This window comes from Pituophis catenifer, unplaced genomic scaffold, assembly GCF_029215685.1.
Source record: "Pituophis catenifer annectens isolate HBS135680 unplaced genomic scaffold, rPitCat1.0.hap2 SCAF_3, whole genome shotgun sequence".
In the NCBI taxonomy this organism is placed as follows: Eukaryota; Metazoa; Chordata; class Lepidosauria; order Squamata; family Colubridae; genus Pituophis; species Pituophis catenifer.
In genome coordinates this window covers 148,529,619-148,551,867 of record NW_027256883.1, presented here as the reverse complement: position 1 = coordinate 148,551,867, position 22,249 = coordinate 148,529,619, and the positions used below count along the sequence as shown (strand labels likewise).

The following is a 22,249-nucleotide window of genomic DNA, read 5'->3' as shown; positions in this document are numbered from 1 at the left end:
TAAAATGTATAGGATCTTAACCCATAAGCATATGACAACACTCAATTTGTACATTTTATACATAGGTTTCAAAACATTTCTAGGTTCTAATGATTCACTTAATTAATAATTTGAAGGTCAAATACAAGATTAATGTGTGCCAAGCTTGTCACTCTTTGGACATGAGGGATTAACATCTTTATCTTTAAATTGGAAGATTATGTATGTTATCTACTTAGATATTTAAGAAGCCCTTACATTGTGTTCAGTGGGCATATTTTCCTATCACCAGTAATTTTCTACTGCATTGTTCCACTGCATTTCAAGAGTAACCGTGCTCCAGTAGCTGCACTTTATTTAAAGAGATTTCTTTATCATTTAACTTTATTACAGCAGGCACAGCCTGGATGCTGTTCGAGTGACAAGGACTATTTCCTTAATTACTGTACATTGATAATAGCATTTACTCTGGCAACCCCAATGCTATTCAATCAAGTGAGATTCAATACAAAAAAAAAAAAAAGCTGATTTGCCAGAAGGAGGTTTAACATAAATGCCTGCCATCATATTCTATTTTTAAAGGTAAAGTTACTTCTGGCGGAATTGTTATTAAAAAATGTAATACAATATTCTTCCGAGTTTTGTTCTAAAAAAAAAACCCGCATCATCTGCCCCATATTTTCCATTATGCATCTTCCCCTATCAACCATTCTAAAATATTAGAATCCCATTAGAAAAACAATGGGAGTGCGTGTTTCTTATCTTCACCTGGATGTAGATTTTACGTTTCTTGTATCAAGTTTTCCTCCCTTTAATTTTATATTGCTGCACTTAGTCATCGCTTGATTAAGTGATGACTAAGGAGAATGGTTTATAAAATTGAAATTTTGCAGCAAATATAGTACATGCTGAAAATGCCGACTTCAGCGTTACACATATCTTTTGGCAGAAGGTTAAAGAGGACATTTAAATATAAAGGCAGACTATGATGAGATCAAAGCTCATAAAACAAATGAAATCCCGATAAAACTGTATTAAATTACTATAGGAAAAAAGAAATGACCTATTCAGATAACTAATTTGAGTTCCACATGACAAATTACTAAAGGGAAGGACAAGGCTTATTTTTCTCTAGTTTCTTAACCAAAGAAGCAGAAAAACAATATACTTTATACCTTTTTCTCAAAGTGAAATGGCATCTGTGCACATGAAACACCATAATGCAGCCACATATAGTAGCTTGAGACTTCTCTAGTTCTACCTTTGTTTGCTTAAAAGAGGATAATCTGTTATGTAATTCATAACAGAAATCTGCTAAAAAAAATCCATGTGTGGAACACTTTTAGTAGCGGCAAATCTAAGCTAGGAGTTGCAGAGCATTCGACCTCAATTTTTAAAGGGCTTGTAAAGTGGATTTGACTTTAAACAACAGCTAAGAACTTCCAAGCTGACAAAAGTGACATTACCAATAACCAGTTGCGTACAGGGACACAAGATATTTTATGACTGGAGAAGTGACATGTATTTATGTTTAGATTCCTCAAGAACAGCAAGATAAAAATGCTACAAATATTTAACTCCAACCTGGGAAAAGAGACAATGATGTAAATGTTCCTAGGGAACAATATTCTTATTCTATTGAAGGAGGTGAGCCAAGACACTTAAGCTCTGGAGGACCTTTAACATAGGAAGCTATTTATCATAACAAGCTTGGTTGAGACTGCTCCCCATACTGAACCAATTAGAGAAGCTTATTTCGTCATACTTCATAACTCGCAATGATAGGTTTCCAAGCCTGGCGCAGTGCAGTAATTGAATTTTGATCAAACACACATGGCCCATAACCCACTATGTGAAACTTTCAGAACAGTTCGCAGCTTCTAAATATCCCATCAACTTACTGCCAAAAGGACAGAATGTACTTGATGTGAGGGAGCGAGGGAGGGAGTGAATGAGCTGGAACCTGGTACATCTGCACAACACCACATTTTTGTGTGTGATTTCTCCTTTGCTCATTTTTAAATAGCAGTAGGACAAGGGATGTTGAGTGTTGAGGTAATTTCTCCTTGCTTTTCCCTTTACATCCACATGCCTTTTTCAGTTTTTGTACAACGTGTATAAAGTCTTTTGTGCAGTAGTTCATGATGCATTCATCATTTAAAAGTCCATTGGTTGCTTTTATTTACCAAACAATTTAAAAGATAACTCATTGTCTTCTTTTCAATAGGGTTAAAGTTGGTGCAAAGGCTCTAACTCCAGAGTGTATAATAACACAGCCTACTATTTTTCCTTTGTGCACAAAAAGCTGACGACAAAAGAGTTGATGAAACTTCTCAGTCCTCTGAAGACGGCGCTCTTCCATCATTTCATATGCAGGCATCTTCTCACACTCAAATAAAGTAAGTGAACTCCTGGAAAAAAAATGATCAGCCGTAAAACGTGTGCATAGCTAAAGTATAAGAGAATACATTTAAAGCTTTTTTTCCTCCTTGGCAAGTACAAAGAGCACACCCCAAAAGTTTAAGATTGTCCAGCTTTAGTCTTCCTTGCAATAATAAAATTAAGGATTGTTATACAGAACTTGAACAGCAGTTATATCATATTATCAAGGAAGGTAGGTTATGCCTTCAATTTATCCATTATTTTACTGTATAATATTCTATATTCAGATAAGTTACTGTGCAATGGACACTCAATGGAATTTTCTTCCAATATTGTTGCCCCATTCTTCAAACACATTTCCAGCACTGCTTGCAAATTCATAGTTTGAGGCTATGTTGGATAAACATATTTGTTTTTCTTCCTTGCTTCCTCACTATCTGTAATCTAAGGCAGTGGTTCTCAAACAATTTGATCACATGACCCTTTTATGTTATTAAAAATGCTTGATGATCCCAAAGAACTTTGATTTGTTGGCTGATATTAGTAAACGTGCATCTTTGAGTCTATCTTGACTCTTGGAGACTTCTGGACATGTCCCTAGTCTTAGCAAGCTGTCAGAAACAGTTTGCCATTGCCTCTTTCTTAGGGCTGAGAGAGTGACTGGCCCAAGGACACCCAGGCAGTTTTGGGCCCAAGGCAGAACTAGAATTCACAATCTCCCAGGTTCTAGCCTCATGCCTTAACCACTACACCAAACTGGCCTTCTGATATTTACTATATTAGAATTTAAAATGAACAGTTAAAAAAGATATTTACTTTACTTTGTGCACCCCATGAAAGGGTATTGGGGATTCCCAAACTTTAAGAATTGCTGATCTAAGGTATATCTACAGTGTGGAATCCTTGGTGCTCTCTGAGCTTGGCTGTTTTCCTGCAGACATTTCATTGCCGAACTATGTAACATAATCAGTGCAGCCAAAAACAGCCAGGCACAAAGAGCACCAAGGACTCCACAATTCAACCCAGAGCTACTAATATTCTCTTCTACTGGTGTATCTACAGTTTTTAAAACTACTGCCTATATTTGATATACTAGATGTGAACTGGGACATAGATACCTGAGGCCACCTTCTTTGAAAGAAACAAAGGAAATTCAGTAGTTATGTAATCTCACTTTATACGCTGGAACGGAATACTCCTGAATGAAGTACTTTTGTTCAGATATCAATTGTTCACACACTAATTAAATGTTACTTATTTTATTCCAATTACAAAGCAGAACTTAGAAGGCCATGTGTCTGCATTCCTGCTACAAAGAAAGAAGTCACTACCTTTAACAGAGCAACATACAGTCAGGTCCAGAAATATTGGGACATCGACACAATTCTAACATCTTTGGCTCTATACACCACCACAATGGAGTTGGAATGAAACAAACAAAATGTGCTTTAACTGCAGACTGTCAGCTTTAATTTGAGGGTATGTACATCCAACTCAGGTGAACGGTGTAGGACTTACAGCAGTTTGTATATGTGCCTCCCACTTGTTAAGTGACCAAAGGTAATGGGACAATTGGCTTCTCAGCTGTTCCATGGCCAGGTGTGTGATATTCCCTCATTACCCCAATTACAATGTGCAGATAAAAGGCCCAGAGTTCACTTCAAGTGTGCTATTTGCATTTGGAATCTGTTGCTGTCAACTCTCAAGATGAGATCCAAAGAGCTGTCACTATCAGTGAAGCAAGCCATCATTAGGCTGAAGAAACAAAACAAACCCATCAGAGAAATAGCAAGAACATTAGGCGTGGCCAAAACAACTGTTTGGAACATTCTCAAAAAGAAGGAACGCACCGGTGAGCTCAGCAACACCAAAAGACCCGGGAGACCACAGAAAACAACTGTGGTGGATGACCGAAGAATTCTTTCCCTGGTGAAGAAAACACCCTTCACAACAGTTGGCCAGATCAAGAACACTCTCCAGGAGGTAGGTGTATGTGTGTCGAAGTCAACAATCAAGAGAAGACTTCACCAGAGTGAATACAGAGGGTTCACCACAAGATGTAAACCATTGGTGAACCTCAAAAACAGGAAGGCCAGATTAGAGTTTGCCAAACAACATCTAACAAAGCCTTCACAGTTCTGGAACAAGATTCTATGGACAGATGAGACCAAGATCAACTTGTACCAAAGTGATGGGAAGAGAAGAAGATGGAGAAGGAAAGGAACTGCTCATAATCCTAAGCATACCACCTCATCAGTGAAGCATGGTGGTGGTAGTGTCATGGCGTGGGCATGTATGGCTGCCAATGGAACTGGTTCTCTTGATGATGTGACTGCTGACAAAAGCAGCAGGATGAATTCTGAAGTGTTTCAGGCAATATTATCTGCTCGCATTCAGCCAAATGCTGCAGAACTCATTGGACAGCGCTTCACAGTGCAGATGGACACTGACCCAAAGCATACTGCAAAAGCAACCAAAGAGTTTTTGAACGGACAGAAGTGGAATGTTATGCAATGGCCAAGTCAATCACCTGACCTGAATCCCATTGAGCATGCATTTCACTTGCTGAAGACAAAACTGAAGGGAAAATGTCCCAAGAACAAACAGGAACTGAAGACAGTTGCAGTAGAGGCCTGGCAGAGCATCACCAGGGATCAAACCCAGCGTCTGGTTATATCTATGCATTCCAGACTTCAGGCTGTGATTGACTGCAAAGGATTTGCAACCAAGTATTAAGAAGGGAAAGTTTGATTTATGATTATTATTCTGTCCCATTACCTTTGGTCCCTTAACAAGTGGGAGGCACATGTGCAAACTGCTGTAAGTCCTACACCGTTCACCTGAGTTGGATATACATACCCTCAAATTAAAACTGACAGTCTGCAGTTAAAGCACATTGTGTTTGTTTCATTCCAACTCCATTGTGGTGGTGTATAGAGCCAAAGATGTTAGAATTGTGTCGATGTCCCAATATTTCTGGACCTGACTGTATATGAAGAAACCTCATGACATGATACCAACCTAGCTAACGAGTTTACTAAGTTCTATAGAGATAATATAAATATGTCTTAAACCTTTTTCTCATTTAACCTATGCATAAAAGGTAGAGCTGGCAGAAAGTCCTGTTTGTACTTAGTATAGAGATTATTTTTTGTCGCCACAACGTAAAAAGATGTTGAGACTTTAGAAAGAGTGCAGAGAAGAGCAACAAAGATGATTAGGGGACTGGAGGCTAAAACATGGGAAGAACGGTTGAAGGAATTGGGTATGTTTAGTTTAATGAAAAAAAGGATTAGGAGTGCCATGATAGCAATTCCAATATCTAAGGGTCTGCCACACAAAAAAAGAGGGAGTCAGTCTATTCTCTAAAATATCTGAAGGCAGGACAAGAAGCAATGGATAAAAACGAATCAAGGACAGAAGCAACTTAGAACTAAGGAGAAATTTCCTGACAGTTAGAACAATTAATCAGTGGAACAACTTGCCTCCAGAAGTTGTGAATGCTCCAACCCTGGAAGTTTTTAAGAAGATGTTGGACAATCATTTGTCTGAAGTGGTGTAGGGTTTCTTGCCTAAGCAGGGGGTTGGACTAGAAGACCTCCAAGGTCCCTTCTAACTCTGCTATTCTGTTAAACAAGGCAGTGTGGGTTAGTGATACATTTTCAGGTTAAAGAATTGAAGGCAGAACTGAGAAACCTGTCTACATGAAACATTTAAATGGAGCAAGTTTTCCTTGAAAACTGGTATCAGAGGAGATAACATTACAAAAACAGTCCAAAACCTGAGACTGTATTATATGGATACTCACATACTTTTGGCTGCGCTTCTGCAGGTAGAAAATAATGAATTGTGCAAAGGAAAAACGTAATTTTTCCAGTTCTTAGACATGAACATATTTTAACATATACTATGGTTAAAAGCAGACTTTGCTAGAATAATTACCATACTAAAAATCAATCAACTGAAAGCCAAAACTTTTCTCTGTTAATCATAAAACAAAGAAAAGTATTTTTTATTCTTGTCTGAGGTAGAGGCTGAAAATGAACATAACTCAATTGTTATAAACAATGTAGTTCTACTCTGTATAAATGTACAATTGTGCAGCCATATAAACATCCCGTTCTGAAGAGGAATAAAGCAAATTTCTTCAGATTTACACAGCAATTTCATTAATAGATTATGATGTCTAGAATTGTCAAACACAATTTACGAACATGACGCTTCATATGCAATTGCTGAAACTATTATATATATTTTTTTGTTTTTTAAAGGATTCTGAAAGCAGGCACATTCTTTTTTAATATATGCAATGGACTGTTAAAACACACCACTTAAGCCTATATAACCGCCCATAAAGAATAAGTAAGAAATCCATAGATATCTCACAATTTTTTAAACAATAGGTGGATTGTATGTAATGTTATCACTGAAGCAAAACCTAGCAGTAAAACATTCTGAATGCACAACTGGGTTTTAAAAGTTCAGTATTTGCTTCCTACGATTAAAGCCTCAGCCTTGAATGAGAATTTGGTTTAAGCAGAAGCTCTCTTAGTCTTAGTGAATCAGCACAGGATAAAAGAGACATTGCTGCTGAGCTGAACAATGCAAATACTAGGTAATAGGTGATAGTTAGGCATAGATACATAGATTTACTAAGAGAACATAATTAATATCAGGCTTATCCACTGTATGGAAAAACATTGTTTCTTACTGTCTTCCAAACTACCACTCAAATAACTACAATATCGATGTGGCCAGTAGTGGTGAGCAAATTCATCTACATTATTTGGAATACTCTAGTACAGTTACATCTTTATCCATTTACAGAATACATAGATATGTAGGGATATCTCTTCCCAGTCCACTTTTCCAGAGCTGACTCAAGAAATAAACTTTACTGCAGAAAATTGGGAATTTGTACATATATCTTTCATCTAGCAAACATAGGAATTGTTTCTTTGTGTGGCTATTCATTTCCTGACCTTGATGTTCTCTGCATGAGAATCAGAGTCTTCCCAGCTTCAACCCTTACCAAAAATGCCTTTGGAACAGGGGTGGGCAATTAATTTTCCCAAGGGATCACATGGCAAACTGGGACTGCTGTGGAAGGCCATGCCCACCTATCCCCAATGCTGCTGCTGCTGCCCACCTCCAATACTGCACTGATGTCCCACTCCTGATACCCATTCCATGCCCCCAATGCTGCCAATGCCCTGTCCCCCGAGTCCCAGACTGCGATCGCCTATGGGCCGGATGTGGCCCATGGGTTGTAAAATGACCAGGTCTGCCTTGGAAGGTGTGTCATTCTGTTTTATTTTTACAGATTTTACATAGTATAATCTAAGTTTTAATTGCAGAATTTAGGATAAACAGTAACACAGTGGCCATCCAAAAACCCACACTGAATGTTACAGTCTATCCCAAATTCTGAAATTAAGTTTTAGATTTTACTGTGCTGGCTAATTCAATCCAGATTAATAGTGTGAAAAATATTACTTAAAATGTAGCTGCCATAGCCAAATAACAAATACCTCAGCCCACTGTAACAAAAAGCTTACGTACACACTTAATGGGTTGAAAAGCTTTACTGAAATAAAGATAACTATAATTAATATCTCATGAGTTTCACCACTTAAGTGCAGATTCTGTTCCTGGGTGAAGATATTTATCACATTTAAAATGCATTTAAAGCCTTTAATACACACCAGCAGTTATAATATGTTTACTACAATTATCAAAGTAGGATAAGGGGTAGCTTTATTTTGAAAATATGACTTCACATTGAACTTAAACTGTGTCGTTTTTGCATGTGTTAAAAGACTGAGAAGGACCATAAGAAAAATCTTGTCAATATAAATAGAAGAGGATTTTATTTACAATTGCCGTGCAGTTGGAGACTCAATTCTACAATTGGAACATTAAATCAGGTCTTTAAATATCTCGTACAAATGCCATATTTGGTCTGAAAGCTGACAGCATGACTTTAACACTATTTGCTGTTCATTAAAGATACATAATATTCTTTAGAGATATGCTGGGAATTAATGTTCCAATCTTAGTATTGTATAGGGAACAAAATGAACTCAAAATAATACTGGTGTCCTACAGTTAAAAAATAATAAAGTGAAGTTGTAGTCCATGCTGAGTGCTGCTTCTCATCTAAACCCAGAAAAATTAACCCAGGTGGTGATTTTTAAAATATTATACTTAAAATTTTTCCCATACTAAACAATAGATGCAACAGTTAAGAATTTAATAAAATTCGTTTTGCTACCAGGCAGCAAAAGAATGACAGCAATAATTTGAAAAATACTTCCCCGAAATACAAAAAAGTACATGCACAGGCCACTTTTTTTTCTTTTGGATTTAACAGGCTGACAGCAAATTTCAACCAATGTAGAATAATTGTTGCACTTGGAAATTCAACCGTTCAAAATCTTAGCAGCCCATCTATAACTATATTTTTGAACCTGGCAGTTTTTCTGAAAAGAAAGCGCAGCTTGCGAAGAAAAGGGATGATAACATTCCAATCAACCATGAACGATGACATCTCATAACAAAGTATTTAAAAGCAGCACTAAGGTTATCGGGCAGTCAGTCAGCTTTTTGTTATTCCCAAAATGGTTCTTGATTTCTGAACATATGTTTAATTGACCTTTCTCTTGTCTCTATCTACCTGTTCAACTTCAGGCCAATGACAACAGGAGCGGGTCCATGACTAAAGTTTATGGGCTGACACAGTATTTAAATTTCCAGGGCTTGGATAAGTTAAAAATATACTACCAAACACAAAATAAAACTAATGAATATATGACCTTTTATCCCATGATTAAAAGAATGAAACATTGCAAGTTCTGGATTTGTGCACACTTTGGCTATGTTTCACTATTTTGACACTATAAAGAACAAAATAAGGAGACTTTGTGCATGGAAGAAGAGTAAAAATAATGATTGTACAACATTAGCAGCTGTGCCCTATTAGCATGTAATTGTCCACATTTAAAATAACTTTTTTGTTTTTGAGTGACAAGGAAAAGCAACAACTGGATTGAGTTTTCTTGAATTGTTGTATCTGGAAAACAATTTCTAGCATTTTTGTGTTTTTAATTTTATATAGAACAGAGCAACTGAATACATGGGACAATGGAAACCAGGCTACACATCAGGAGACCACAAGTTTTAATCCCACCTGAGTCATGAAGGCAGCCTAGGTGACCTTGGGCCAATCTTTCTCTCAGAGCCTAACTTACCTTATAGGGTTGTTGTTATGGAGAAAATAGGAGGACGAAGGGGGTATTGGATATTTTTTATGCCTGGAGTTGTTTATAAAAAAATAATATAAATGGGATATAATTAAATTATGTAAATTGCCACTACTATACTATACATTACATTCAAAATCTGATTTTTAAAACATTACTTCCAAAATATGGACATTTTTGTCTTGTTCATAGATTGTGCATTTGTGTAACGATAAAATATGTTTTTAAGAATTGTTAAAAAAATGATTCAAAATCAATTTTATCAGAGAACATATATCTACACAGAAAGGATTTTCTTCTTTTTTAGGCCCTTTTTCTGTTATTTTCCATTATATTATAAATTCATCTCCATTGAAAAAGGGTAGGATGGATATGTATGTAAGTGGAGAAAGTCACCATTTTGACAAAAAGCCGGCAAGAACCACGCTGAAAAGGCATGTAACAAGATCATGTCGATTCCCTTAGCTCATTCCAATTAAGTTATTTTTACAGATTTTCAGAAATCATAACTGAAAGGAATGAAAGGAAAATAGATTTATTATTTTATCCTTTTGTATAAAACAGGGTTGGGTAACTGTGACAAATTTACAACCTGCGGACTTCAACTCCCAGAATTCCTGAGCCAGCCATGCTGACTCAGGAATTCTGGGAGTTGAAGTCCACAGGTAATAAAGCTGCCATAATTACCCACCCTGATATAAAGTAATCTGTTTGACAAAAAATAGCTTGATTGGTCAAAGACAACATTTTATAATATTCATATTAAGAAACTTACTGGCAACATTAAGGGTACATTTGAGGTTTTCTATATGTATCATTCGTAATACTCAGCCTGGTAAGCCTTGCACCATAATAATCTATTATGTAGTTAGAACCGTCAGAAGGACCCACAATCTGGAAAAGAAAGTATTACATTGTTAAAAATTCTATTTTAAAATACACACCACACACACACACACACACACACACACACGTTTTCTGCAACCTTCCTCCATATTCACGATATTGCATTTATTATGGCTACAAAATAACTATAAAACTCATAACATGTCTGAAATTCTCCTCGATTTAAGCAGATAAATAGCTTGTACTTGTCTGAGGGAAAAGGCATTTCTCCAAGAAGTTACAAGCTTGGAAAGACAAAGTAGGAGATGGAATTTTGACAGAGCTTTGGCTTTGCTGTGTACGCCCACAGTGAGCGGCTTTCACAAAACAGGAGAACCTGAAAAATATATCAACAATTGAAAACAAGAAGCATATTTAATTCTTACCTAATCTAATTCTAATAAAATTATTAGTTTGTTAAAGAAGTTGCACCAATTCGCTTATCATTTTATGGAGTCACAGTCCCACAGAGTTTGGGGAGCTCTGAATTATGATATTAAGAAGGAATTGTAATTAACAAGTTGGTCTAGGACCAGAAACCCAGGTTCAGATTCATCATCGGTCATTAAAGCTCTGTGAATTTTTCTCTTTTGCTATAAAAATTACATGGAAATTAACTTCTGAGGGTATACATTTTTCATACTAAATGTGGGCAAATTTAATTCCAAGGACATGTGTGTAGGAAAAAGAATAAAAATGTATACCACAAATATTCCATCAGGACAAAAACAAGAACTGATGCTCTTCAACTTGTGAAACTACTAGGAATACAACCCAAACTACTGGAGTTTAATTAACTTTTTAAAATCTTTTAACAGCTTTGACTAAGCGGAACCAATGCATTAGATTCTGACTTGTATGCAATGATAGAAACTAACTTTCTAATAAGCAGAAGCTTCGTGCTAGCAGATGTTTCTGCTACATTTATACAATGAAGGTTTGCATATATATGTACTTATTAAACATCCATTTAATAAAATATTCAAATATAAATGTATTTTTATTTTTTCCAATTCTTCTGAACACTACCTTTAATATACAAGCTTCTATGAAAATATTCATAATTACTGAAAAAAATATCTTATATTTTACAATATAGGAAAGCTATATAATGTTATGTGGGCAAGTTGATGTTTAGATGTCTAATTGTACAGAATTTGTGTAGGCTTTTTCTTATCTAAAAACAAACCTAAAAACAATAAAAAGTAACATTCTTCTGCACAAATCGCACAGTTCTTGTGACAAGCTGCTTTCAAAACTGATGGGAACATAAAAAGGCAATGTGGGAGTCAACTATTCAGATAAAAAAAAAAAAAGCAATGTGCAGGAAATCTGTTGCTAGACGTATAAGTGCTTCTTAGACCTAAAAAAAGGACCTTTATGGATGTTTTGAACTTACCTGCATTGAAATCAAAATGAAGTCAATCAAACTACCAATTCCACAAAATCCCACTGTGCAGAACTTTAACAAACCTGTGAAAAAAGTTGTAATTATGCCAATCAGTGGATATATTTTAGAGTATTGCAATTTCTAGAAAAAAATGTTTTTTCTCACTGTAATGGTTTATCCATGCCCCTAAACTTATAAATTACCATAGGTATAGGGAAATCCCAGGGTTTTTTTTTTTTTTACTATTTCTGTATTAGTAGCTTCCTCTTAATCCATATACACAGAGAATCCTAAACAAAACTTTAAACCACTGAAGCTTCAATACCAAAAGGGACTGCCGAAAAACAAGCTATCCAAAGCAACTTTTTAACAAGTTTGAAAGAATAATGGCGATTCTTTAAATCTAATAGCCATGCCAGCTCAATTTGTGGGACAGAGAAAGGAAAACAAGGAAAACTTTGTTTGGTGAGACACCAATGAAGCAAATTGTACAAAAAAACGTAGTTTATACATTTAGACAATCAACATAAAATAACTTTGGTAAAAGACAAGAAGTTTTTAGTACTTGTCTCCAAAATGACAGGTGATCATTTCTTACTTCTACCTATTGGGGTTTATTTTAGGCTGGAGACTACTAGAGCTTGTGGTCAAATGATACTATTATACTATAATCTGTAATTACCCAAATAATTATAATATCAATCCACTTTGGCCTCTTCAGAACCAAGTATTAACAATCTGATTTATCCAACCTCCACAAAACTATTCTTTGCAATTATCAGGCATATGTTTCACTTACCCACTGTGAGCAATTATTACACAATCTATATTATGTAATTATGTATATTTTGTCTCTGGGCAAAAAAGGCAGTATCAGACATGTGAACATTTCTACAACTAAGAATTGTATAGATGGTTTTTAAAATTAGATGAATAGCAGCTATGTGGGAATCTAAATAGTCTGGGATTCAGAAAGGGGGTAGTTTAGCAGAGGAAAACAGATTTAAATTAAAGTACTTCATTTTACAAACATCAAAACAAACAAAAAAAGGTAAAGAGCCCATAATTAGATGAAAACTTTATAAGCTTAATGTAAACACAGCTGACTTTGCTTCCAACTTCAAAATCTCTTAAAAGTTCTCAACAAGTAAGACATCAGCAGCAAACCATACTAAAAGTACAAAGCAGTTTGAAACACGAAACATGACTCAAGTTACTTGAGTATCACATCATAAGGCTGGCTTTCTGCTTATTTTTCAATCATTATGTTTAGTTTTAAGTCTAAAATAATGGAGCAGTGGCACCCATGAAGTTGTTCAGAAAAAAAAAGTCTTAACATTTCTAACAGTGCTGCTTATTCTCCTGAGCAAAATCTGTACACAAAACTACATCATGGAAAAGGATAACCTGCTCAGAATTATATCTTAGCAATTTTTATTATGTGTGGGTCTGTCTTAGTTAAGCCTTCAGAAACTTCAACTTGTTCAAATCCTGTCATCCATTTATAGTGTGATCTTATTATACTAAAAGAACTTCATAAGATGTTAATTTGTTTCTGGACACAATTCAATATAGTCTTTTGACTTTTAAAACCCTTAGTTTGAGATGCAAGTACTTTAATGGAATATCTGAACCATATAAATCTGAAGAAATAATTATATATTTTCCTCCAGGTATCATCTCTGAACTCAGCCACCTATAAAAACTTTCTGCCAAGAAATGGCAGCCTCATGCTATTTTTTATTCTATTTATAGGTAAGACAAATCCTGTCTTAGTTACTATTTATGATTTCCATGTACAAATTATTATTTTTCTTTTCAAATTATTGTTATTTCTATGGAATCATCAAGATACCAAAAATACAACTTTGTATATCACACTTTTCAGTAAATAAAGCTGAAAAGCAATAAAAACCTTAGGTTAATTTTTTACCTTAAGACTTCTGCTATGTATTATTATGCATACATATGATAAATAATTCTTTTTATAGTAATTACTGACATCCAAATAATAAAATACAGATACCAGAAAAGCCCTAGTTTTTAAGAGTTATACTTCTGGATGAAAAAGTATTCATCCCAGTTTGGATTTTCTAGGTACTTGCTGATCTTGGCCACTGTCAGTAACATAATTTCATATAAGCCCCATTGATACAAAAAAAAAAAAGTCTGAGTGAATAAATAACAACAACTTTTGGTGCTTGTTTCATTTGATTTATAACTAAGCCATTGAATATTCCATGTCCCAGGGAGAAAAAAGTAACGGTCACTTTAGCCTCACAGAAAGTGGCTGCACCCCTTTTAGCGACAAAACTAACAGTCCTGCAAAAAGATTATTATTCTCTCATTTTGTTGCATAGGAATTCTGATCCATCCATCCATCCATCGAAAGAAAACAGTTTCAACTTAATGCATTCGTGGATTTTCTAGCTTGTGCTCGCCTTCTTCAATCATACTATATTTCTATGAGATTTGGGTAAGGATATTTTAGGTTCAAAAATTGAGTTTCTTCTTCTACAGCCATTGTCATGTAGATTTCCTTGTAAGTTTGTAATCAGTCTTCTTGTTTGACTCACTTGTGTTGGGAAACACCCAGCCAGGCAGGGAGGAGAGATCAAGCGGGGATCTAGCCTTGAGTCCTTGTGCAGATGCAAGAGACTTAGGCCTGATCCTTCCTACGTTCCATAGAATATTATATGTTTGTTCCCAAGAGAAGGCAAATCAGCCCAAGCTTTCTAAAAGGTTTTGCTAAACAGCAGAATTCATCCTTCCTTCAACAATGGCAGACTCTTCAGCTCCTGAGGCAGCAAAGCACCTCCAAAACTACCACCTACCACTGCCATTATTGACAGCTGGTATGCAAGTCCTATTAAGGAGTGCAGCGTTTCACTTGTGACATCCATGTAACCACTTTTGGATTATCTGTTGGTAGACTACTCTTCCTGAAGTCTGGAGCATCATCCAGGTTTCATTTGTTTGTTTGTTGGCAGAATAAGACAAGGATCAATATTTTTAGAGAGTCATGGCTTCTAATCTCTCACAAATCCCACTTCCAACTGATGTTTTTCTTATGATAAAGCTATAATCATCCGTTTTAGCAATGCTCTGTTTATATACCACTAGGATCCACATGATATTCTGATAATGTTCAGTTGTAAAAATATGGTAACTGAAAATCCAAAAGGTGGTGGATATTCTTTCACAGAAGAATACTGCCAAGAATTCTATTTAATATTGTATCATTTCCTGCACTTCCACCCCACAAAATCTGTTTCTAACAAGTGGAAAAAATGCAATGGGTTAGAAGCCAATTGAACAAATTCCAACACAACACTATAATCTAAAAGAATTCCAGGGAGTCATAATATCTCAAACTGCCAGATAGAACAGTTAAAATCCTTGTTCCTTCCATCCCTAATCTACAGCACATCATAAAGGTTTCTCCCCAATAAGAGCCTTATTGTATGGAGAAAATCATTTGTGATTTTTTGCACAAATAAATAGCTTTGTAATAAGCAAACACTGCTAATGCTTAGTGGGCAATGTTTTAATTTTTCAAGTGGAACTCAGAAGGAAATCTAGAATAAATGATCCTATCCACCTTTTTTATTGTGTGATGAAATATAAAAATATAACATTCTTGGAGGTTCCCTATTTCATATAGGAGTCCTCAATTTAGAATTCATTTAGTGACCATTCAAAGTTTTATAATGGCACTGAAAAAAGTGACAACCGGCTTTCACACTTACAACCATTGCAACATCCCCATGGTCACATGATCAAAACTCGGATGCTTGGCAACTGGCATGTATTTATGACGGTTGCAGTGTCTTGGGGTCATGTGATCACCTTTTGCGACATTTTGACAAGCAAATCAATGGGGACGTCAGATTTACTTAACAGCCATATTGCTAACTTAATAATTATAATGATTCACCGAACACCTGGGGCAAGAAAGGTCGTAAAATAGGGCTAAATTCACTTAACAACTGTCTTGCTTAGCAACAGACATTTTGGGCTCAACTGCGCTCATAAATCAGGGACTACCTGTATTTGCCGAATATGTAAACCTCTTGGTATTCCAGCTTGATATCTATATAAGCCACTGTCACTTAGGAATACAAATGGAATATAAATAAATTAATACAGTGCCATTAACTTTTATATACTTAAAAGTAGGAACTTACCTAATGCAGGATATCCTAGATAAAACCGATCTGCTCCCAACCAGCCAAGAAACAAAGACAGAGCTACTGCTACTTTATAGGAGTAGCCATTTCTAGAAATAGAAATAGGAGAGAAAATTGCTGAATCAGTTTTTGAATTCATTTTCTTCACTCCATTAATTATTTAACACTAGAACTTTCAAACTGTCAAACCTGAAGCAAATGGAAACCCAGCTATACTTAACACCAAACAATAATATAAAAAGGAGTGAATGATTTCTCCATTATTAGACCATTAATATTTCATGCGATAAAGAGATATTGCAGGGTTTGAATACAATTTTGGACTTGGCTCTTCTTGTACAAACACATACCTAGTAAAGCCAGTTTTACTTACTATGGCCAATTTTATAGAACAAAGTAAAAACAAACTAGTGTTTTTACTGATTTTTCATACCTCAATATTTTCTCATGCAACAGCAACAAATAGTGTATATATCCTGGTTTGAATTACTTGCAAAATGTATTTCAAATTGCATTGTGCCATTGTTCAGACAGATACATTTAAATTTTTCCAGATATAGACTTAAAAGGCAAAGTTAATAAACTCTCATTTTAAATGAGAAATTTTGCACTTATGATTCCAGCATTACATGGTAATCCAAAAATAAGAACACACAAATGCTAGCAACTTTGAGTATTCTATAAACCAAATCTTTGATTAGTAGTTCAGTCATCTCCACTATTCATACCATGTCATAGATGCTAGTTGCAAAGATAGAATTCAAAATTAACCAAAACAAAAGAAGTAAAACCTTGCCAATGAGATTCACTCCCCAAATGATAACAAGACTGTAATTCAACATGTTTTATTTCATGTATTTTCCATATAAAATAGGGGGGAAATCCTTGTTTAATTTCTATCAATTCAGTTCCTGAACAGTTCACATAAAAAGTCTTTACAGATAACAACTAATTAAAACAATTAATCTACTCCAATTTATAAAAAGTAGCTACATAGGTGAACTAACTCTCGATTAAATCTGTACTAAAGCATCTGATCATCTATTTTAATGGGCTACGTATTTGCAACAGACTTTCTGATTTTCAGATTAACATGCTTCAGGACTGAAGAAGTGCATTAACACCAAGTCAAATAAAATTTTATACATACAATTTTATATATCTTTTTCACTTTAAAAAAAATCCTCACTATATCTTTGAATCTTACATGTATTGTGCAAATGTTTAGTTATGCTGATCATGCACATATATAATTGTAGGAATACATCAAGAGTTAAAGTCAAATTACTGATATCTTGAACTAGTCAAGAAAATTGGTAGACAATAAAGTAGGAATAACATCAGTTATCTATAGTTAGCACAAATCTTGTCAGCCTGCTGCAGCAATATATGACTTTACCTTCAAAAATTAAACAAAAACTTATGTTTAAATAAATATCTATAAAGTGTAAAGATAAAGTAAATTTTTGAGCATATTATATATGAAAATAGCTCATCTTGGATGTTCCTACCCCATGAAAAACAGTAGCCATGCCAGTTTACAGCGCACACCTAACCTATCTGTGATTGTAAAAATACACCACCAGTTTGCAATCAGAATTAATTTAACTCAAGGGTGTCAAACTCAAGGCCCGGGGGCCAGATCCAGCCCAAAGATCTGGTCCATGGGGCCACCCTGGAAACATCGAAGGACTGGCCCGAGGTGCCTCTGCCAGCAAAAACAGAGCTCGGGAGGTCCCAAGCTCCGTTTTCACTGGCAGAGGATTGCAGGAGGATGTCACAGGCGCCCCGATACAAATGACGTCGAGCTGGCCACGCCTCCTCTCGTCCCCCCCCCCAAGGTCAAACACAACCCTGATGCGGACCTCAATGAAATTGAGTTTGACATCCCTGATTTAACTGATTTAACATACCCAGAATTTTGAGCTCCAAACTGCTCTCCTACCCTCCTCTCCAACCAGCAGTTACATAGTGGATTACGTTTCAATCTGTCCATTGACAGGCACAATCCAATCCATTAATAATCTTCACTCTCCTAGGACTTGATCCTTTCTGATCCCAAGTATGATAGCTATATGATCAAGTAAAGCAGGTATTAATTAAGACAGGTCTAGTACCCTGTTTCCCCTAAAATAAGACATCCCCTGATAATAAGCCCAATTGGGCTTTTAAGTGCATGAGCTAAAATAAGCCCTCCCCCCCGAAAATGTTTAAACACATGTGCAGCTGGTCCCCGCCATTTCCTCTGGTTAGGATTAGGGAGACAGAGCTGGAAATGAGGTAAGAGAAGCCCCATCTTGCTCCATGCACCCCAAAATAATAAGACATCCCCGAAAATAAAGCCAAGCACTTCTTTTGGAGTTCAAAAAAATATAAGATAGGGTCTTATTTCTGGGGAAAAATGGTTTTTCTACTCCAATCTACCAGAACTGAAAGGAAAGTACTGCAGCACATTTCAAAACAATAAAGTAACTTAGGTACATATACAAAATATGTAATGAAGTTCTATAATTAATACATCAAAGGCTCACTACAAATTGAATTCTTACATATTAAACAGAGCTACCACTTACACACTTCGACACTCAATGGGTTGGTAAAATCCAATTTCATTTCCAGTAAACTGAGTTTCATTTCCACTGAAATCTTTACAAGTAATATTTGGGGCTGGAAGACAGGCAACTAAGGACATAAAAATAACAGCAGCATTATATACAGAACATAAGAAAACATTTCAAATATAGAACACATAAAGCAAATATCTTCTTAGCAAGAAGACTAACATATAACAGATGTTAAATTTAATCTTAATTTTAGTACTTTAAAGAGGAATAAATTAACTTAAAAAACTAAACATACAGTAAAAAATTATTTTGCACCTGTAATATTATTTCATGTCTAAAATATATGTGCGACCAAGAAACATTTACTGCCAATAACCATTATAACAATATGAAGGTTTTTAATATGCTTTTATATTATTTTTCTTGTTTTAAAATTGTATTATTTTTGTTGCTTTTCAGGGAAAGGCCCCATGTCTACTTTAAATAAAACAAATTATATGATATCCAAGAGGAGGAAACATATACAGTTCATCCACTGGAAGCATTTGATTAAGGAATATGCAACATTAAAGATATTGTGTAACTCTTACCATATGCAGTGTGGTTAGTACACTTCATGGGTTCTTGGGTTGCATTGTCTATTTTAGGATCTTCGCATATATATGTTTGTACAATTAAGGAAAACAAAAATAACCCATGTTTCTGCAGTAGATTAAAACCAGCATCATGATAGATTTGATTTCAATTAACCAAAAACTGTATAGGCTGAAATGGCCACATTTCCTTCTTTTACCCAGAAAAATAAGCAATACAGGAATATTTCAATTGGGAAGCTATTTTAATCAACAATATAGCCTTCTCTGGCCTGAAATTTTCCAATACTCTGGGACTAGAACTAGCAGAATTTCCTGTCATAGCAGCTATGGTTGTTCCTAGTACATCTGGAAGGCACCATATTAGGGAAGACTAAACAATAGGTTTAGCAAGGTAATACATAGTGGGTTCACATAAATACACTATAATTATTTCTTTGGCTTTTCAATGTTGTACAAACTTATCTACTGCGCTTTCATGGCTTATGGTTTGGAGTTATATGAATAGCTAACTAATTTTAGCTTATACAATTAATCATGCTTGAACAAACTATACAATAAAGGAACTCGACTTACAGCAGTCCGTTTAGTGACCTTTTAAAGTTCCACGGCACTGAAGAAAGTGACTTATGACCATTTTTCACACATATGACTGTTGCAGCATCCCCATGGTCACTTGATTTATTTTTGGATGCTTAACAACTGGCTCGTATTTACGACGGTTGCAGTGTCCCGGGCTCACGTCATTATCCTTGACAACTTTCTGAGAAGCAAAGTCCATGGGGAAGCCCGATTCACTTAACAACTGCGTTACCAATTTAACAACTGCAGTGATTCACTTAACAAATGTAGCAACATAAATTCTGGGCTCATAAATCGAGGACTACCTGTAGTACCTATTCTATTAACCTAAGGGTCAAGAAGAAGTAAATTAAATTTAGATTTTGTTCTGGCCCCATTGCCCACAGGGATGTAGCTATGTGCAAATACTTAGCTCCCCAAATGTTGCAAAGCCTGGCTTAGTATGTATGAACCCAGGCACAAATTTCTGCCCCAGATCTCTTTCCACTCATAAGGGGTTTAAGTGGGTTACATTCATTCCACCCTAGGCCTGTTGGCAGCTGCTATTACGCCTTTGGTCCATCAATCCTGGGTTGTAGTCAATAACCCAGTATTCCACTTTGGACTATTATCTGCCTTTTAGAACTACGGGAGTGTAATTCAACAGGTGCAGCCTCTTCAAGCACCCGACCTTTTTAGACGGGGGGGGGTCTCCAATCTTGGCCTCTTGAAGACTTGTGGACTTCAACTCCCAGAATTCCTCAGCCAGCTTTGCTGGCTGAGGAATTCTGGGAGTTGAAGTCCACAAGTCTTCAAGGGGCCATGATTGGAGACCCGTTTTAAACTACAAAACGCCGTCCCCGCCCACTTCCTCGCCCCCCCCCGCAAAGCCCATCACCACGGTAACCGGGTTCCCTTGGCGTCCTCCCGCCTTCAGGATATTGGCCGATTCGCAGATCTTCGCACTTCAACGGAGCATCGTCGCTCGCCACAGCCCGAGCCGCGAAATAAGCCAGCCACAAAGTCCCCAACGGCCAGAGAGGTACCATGCCGCCTATCTTCGCTTGACAGCGGCTTCTCCTCCTGCCAAGGCCGGCCCTGTTGGAAAAGAAACCTCCTTCTCCTCAGACGTTGTCGTTGTAGTAGTCCTTTCGCGGAACGTTTGACGCCATCGCGGAGCGCGCGAAGTAGGGCAGAAGCAGTGCGCTGCGTCTCCTGTCGGAAATGGGAAATCGCCTTGCCCGTCATAAAGATGGCTGCCTTTTCCATTGTTTTCTTTAGCGACGAAGGCAAAACCCGCCGGCTTCTTTCCGGGCAACGGCTGCATAGAAATGGGAAGCCGAGCGCCCTTAGTAAAAATGGCTATCCGCCGGCTACATAAAAATACATAACAGCTACATAAAAATAGGAAGCCGAGCGCCCTTATTAAAAATGGCTATTCGGGTTCAAAGCAACGGAAGGACATAACACGGGATTGACCTTTATGGAGGGAGGCGGGGCGGGGCGGGGAAATTTAGCCGGCTGTTTCCTATATTGGACGACGTTTGAGGTTCTCAGTTTCAATTGGTTGATTGAGTCCTGATGGAAGGCAAAAAGAAGCAAAGCGAAGTGGACGCGTTCGCGCATAACCCTTCGCGATCTATTGTGATCTGTACACATCAATTATTGAAGGGGGAAAGTCCGATCCTAATTCTGCAGCTGGGTGGACCTCGAGCTAAAAATTGGAGCTCTGGAGCAACCACCCACGTTTGATTCAATGGATCGGGCTCTTTCCCAACGCTCACCCACACACCCTGCCAGTTGCGATGCTGTTGAGCCAGTTTCAGTCAGAATAGAATAGAATAGAATAGAATAGAATAGAATAGAATAGAATAGAATAGAATAGAATAGAATAGAATAGAATAGAATAGAATAGAATTCTTTATTGGCCAAGTGTGATTGAACACAGAAGGAATTTGTCTTGGTGCCTATGCTCTCATATGTACATAAAAGATACGTTCATCAAGAATCATAAGGTACAACACTTAATGATAGTCATACGGTACAAATAAGCAATCAGGAAACAATATAAATCGTAAGCAGGGGTGGGTTCTAATTTTTTTTATTACTGGTTCTGTGGGCGTGGCTTATTTTGTGGGTGTGGCTTGGAGATCATGTGACTAGGTGGGCGTGGCTAGCTGGGCAGTCATTTCTGGAAGGTCCTCGCACTTACGACCACTCCTCGCACTTACGACCTGACTCATTTGTTTGCTTTTAACACTGATCAGCTGCAGGACGGCCCTTTGAAGCCCCAGGGCAAGAGTTTAAACAGTTTTTTTCCCTCTAGTCATCAGCTGGGACTCAGGAGGCAGCAATAGATTGGGGGTGGGACCAAATAAAAGGTAAGAATAACGTGGGGGGGTGGGAGGGCGTGTGGGGGGGAAGAACCGGTTCGGTGACGTCA

At 36.7% G+C, this 22,249-nt stretch overlaps 1 protein-coding gene across 1 annotated transcript; it reads right to left on the bottom strand.

Annotated features, from left to right (window-relative positions):
• Positions 1 to 2,135: 2,135 nt before the first annotated feature.
• TM2D1 (TM2 domain containing 1) lies at positions 2,136 to 21,075 on the bottom strand. Its single transcript, XM_070939500.1, is given in 9 exon segments — positions 2,136 to 2,390; positions 10,399 to 10,517; positions 11,908 to 11,981; positions 16,086 to 16,177; positions 18,662 to 18,770; positions 19,243 to 19,316; positions 20,749 to 20,869; positions 20,872 to 21,019; positions 21,022 to 21,075. Coding segments are annotated over 8 exon segments (783 nt in total). The 3' UTR covers positions 2,136 to 2,390; positions 10,399 to 10,406.
• Positions 21,076 to 22,249: the final 1,174 nt, after the last annotated feature.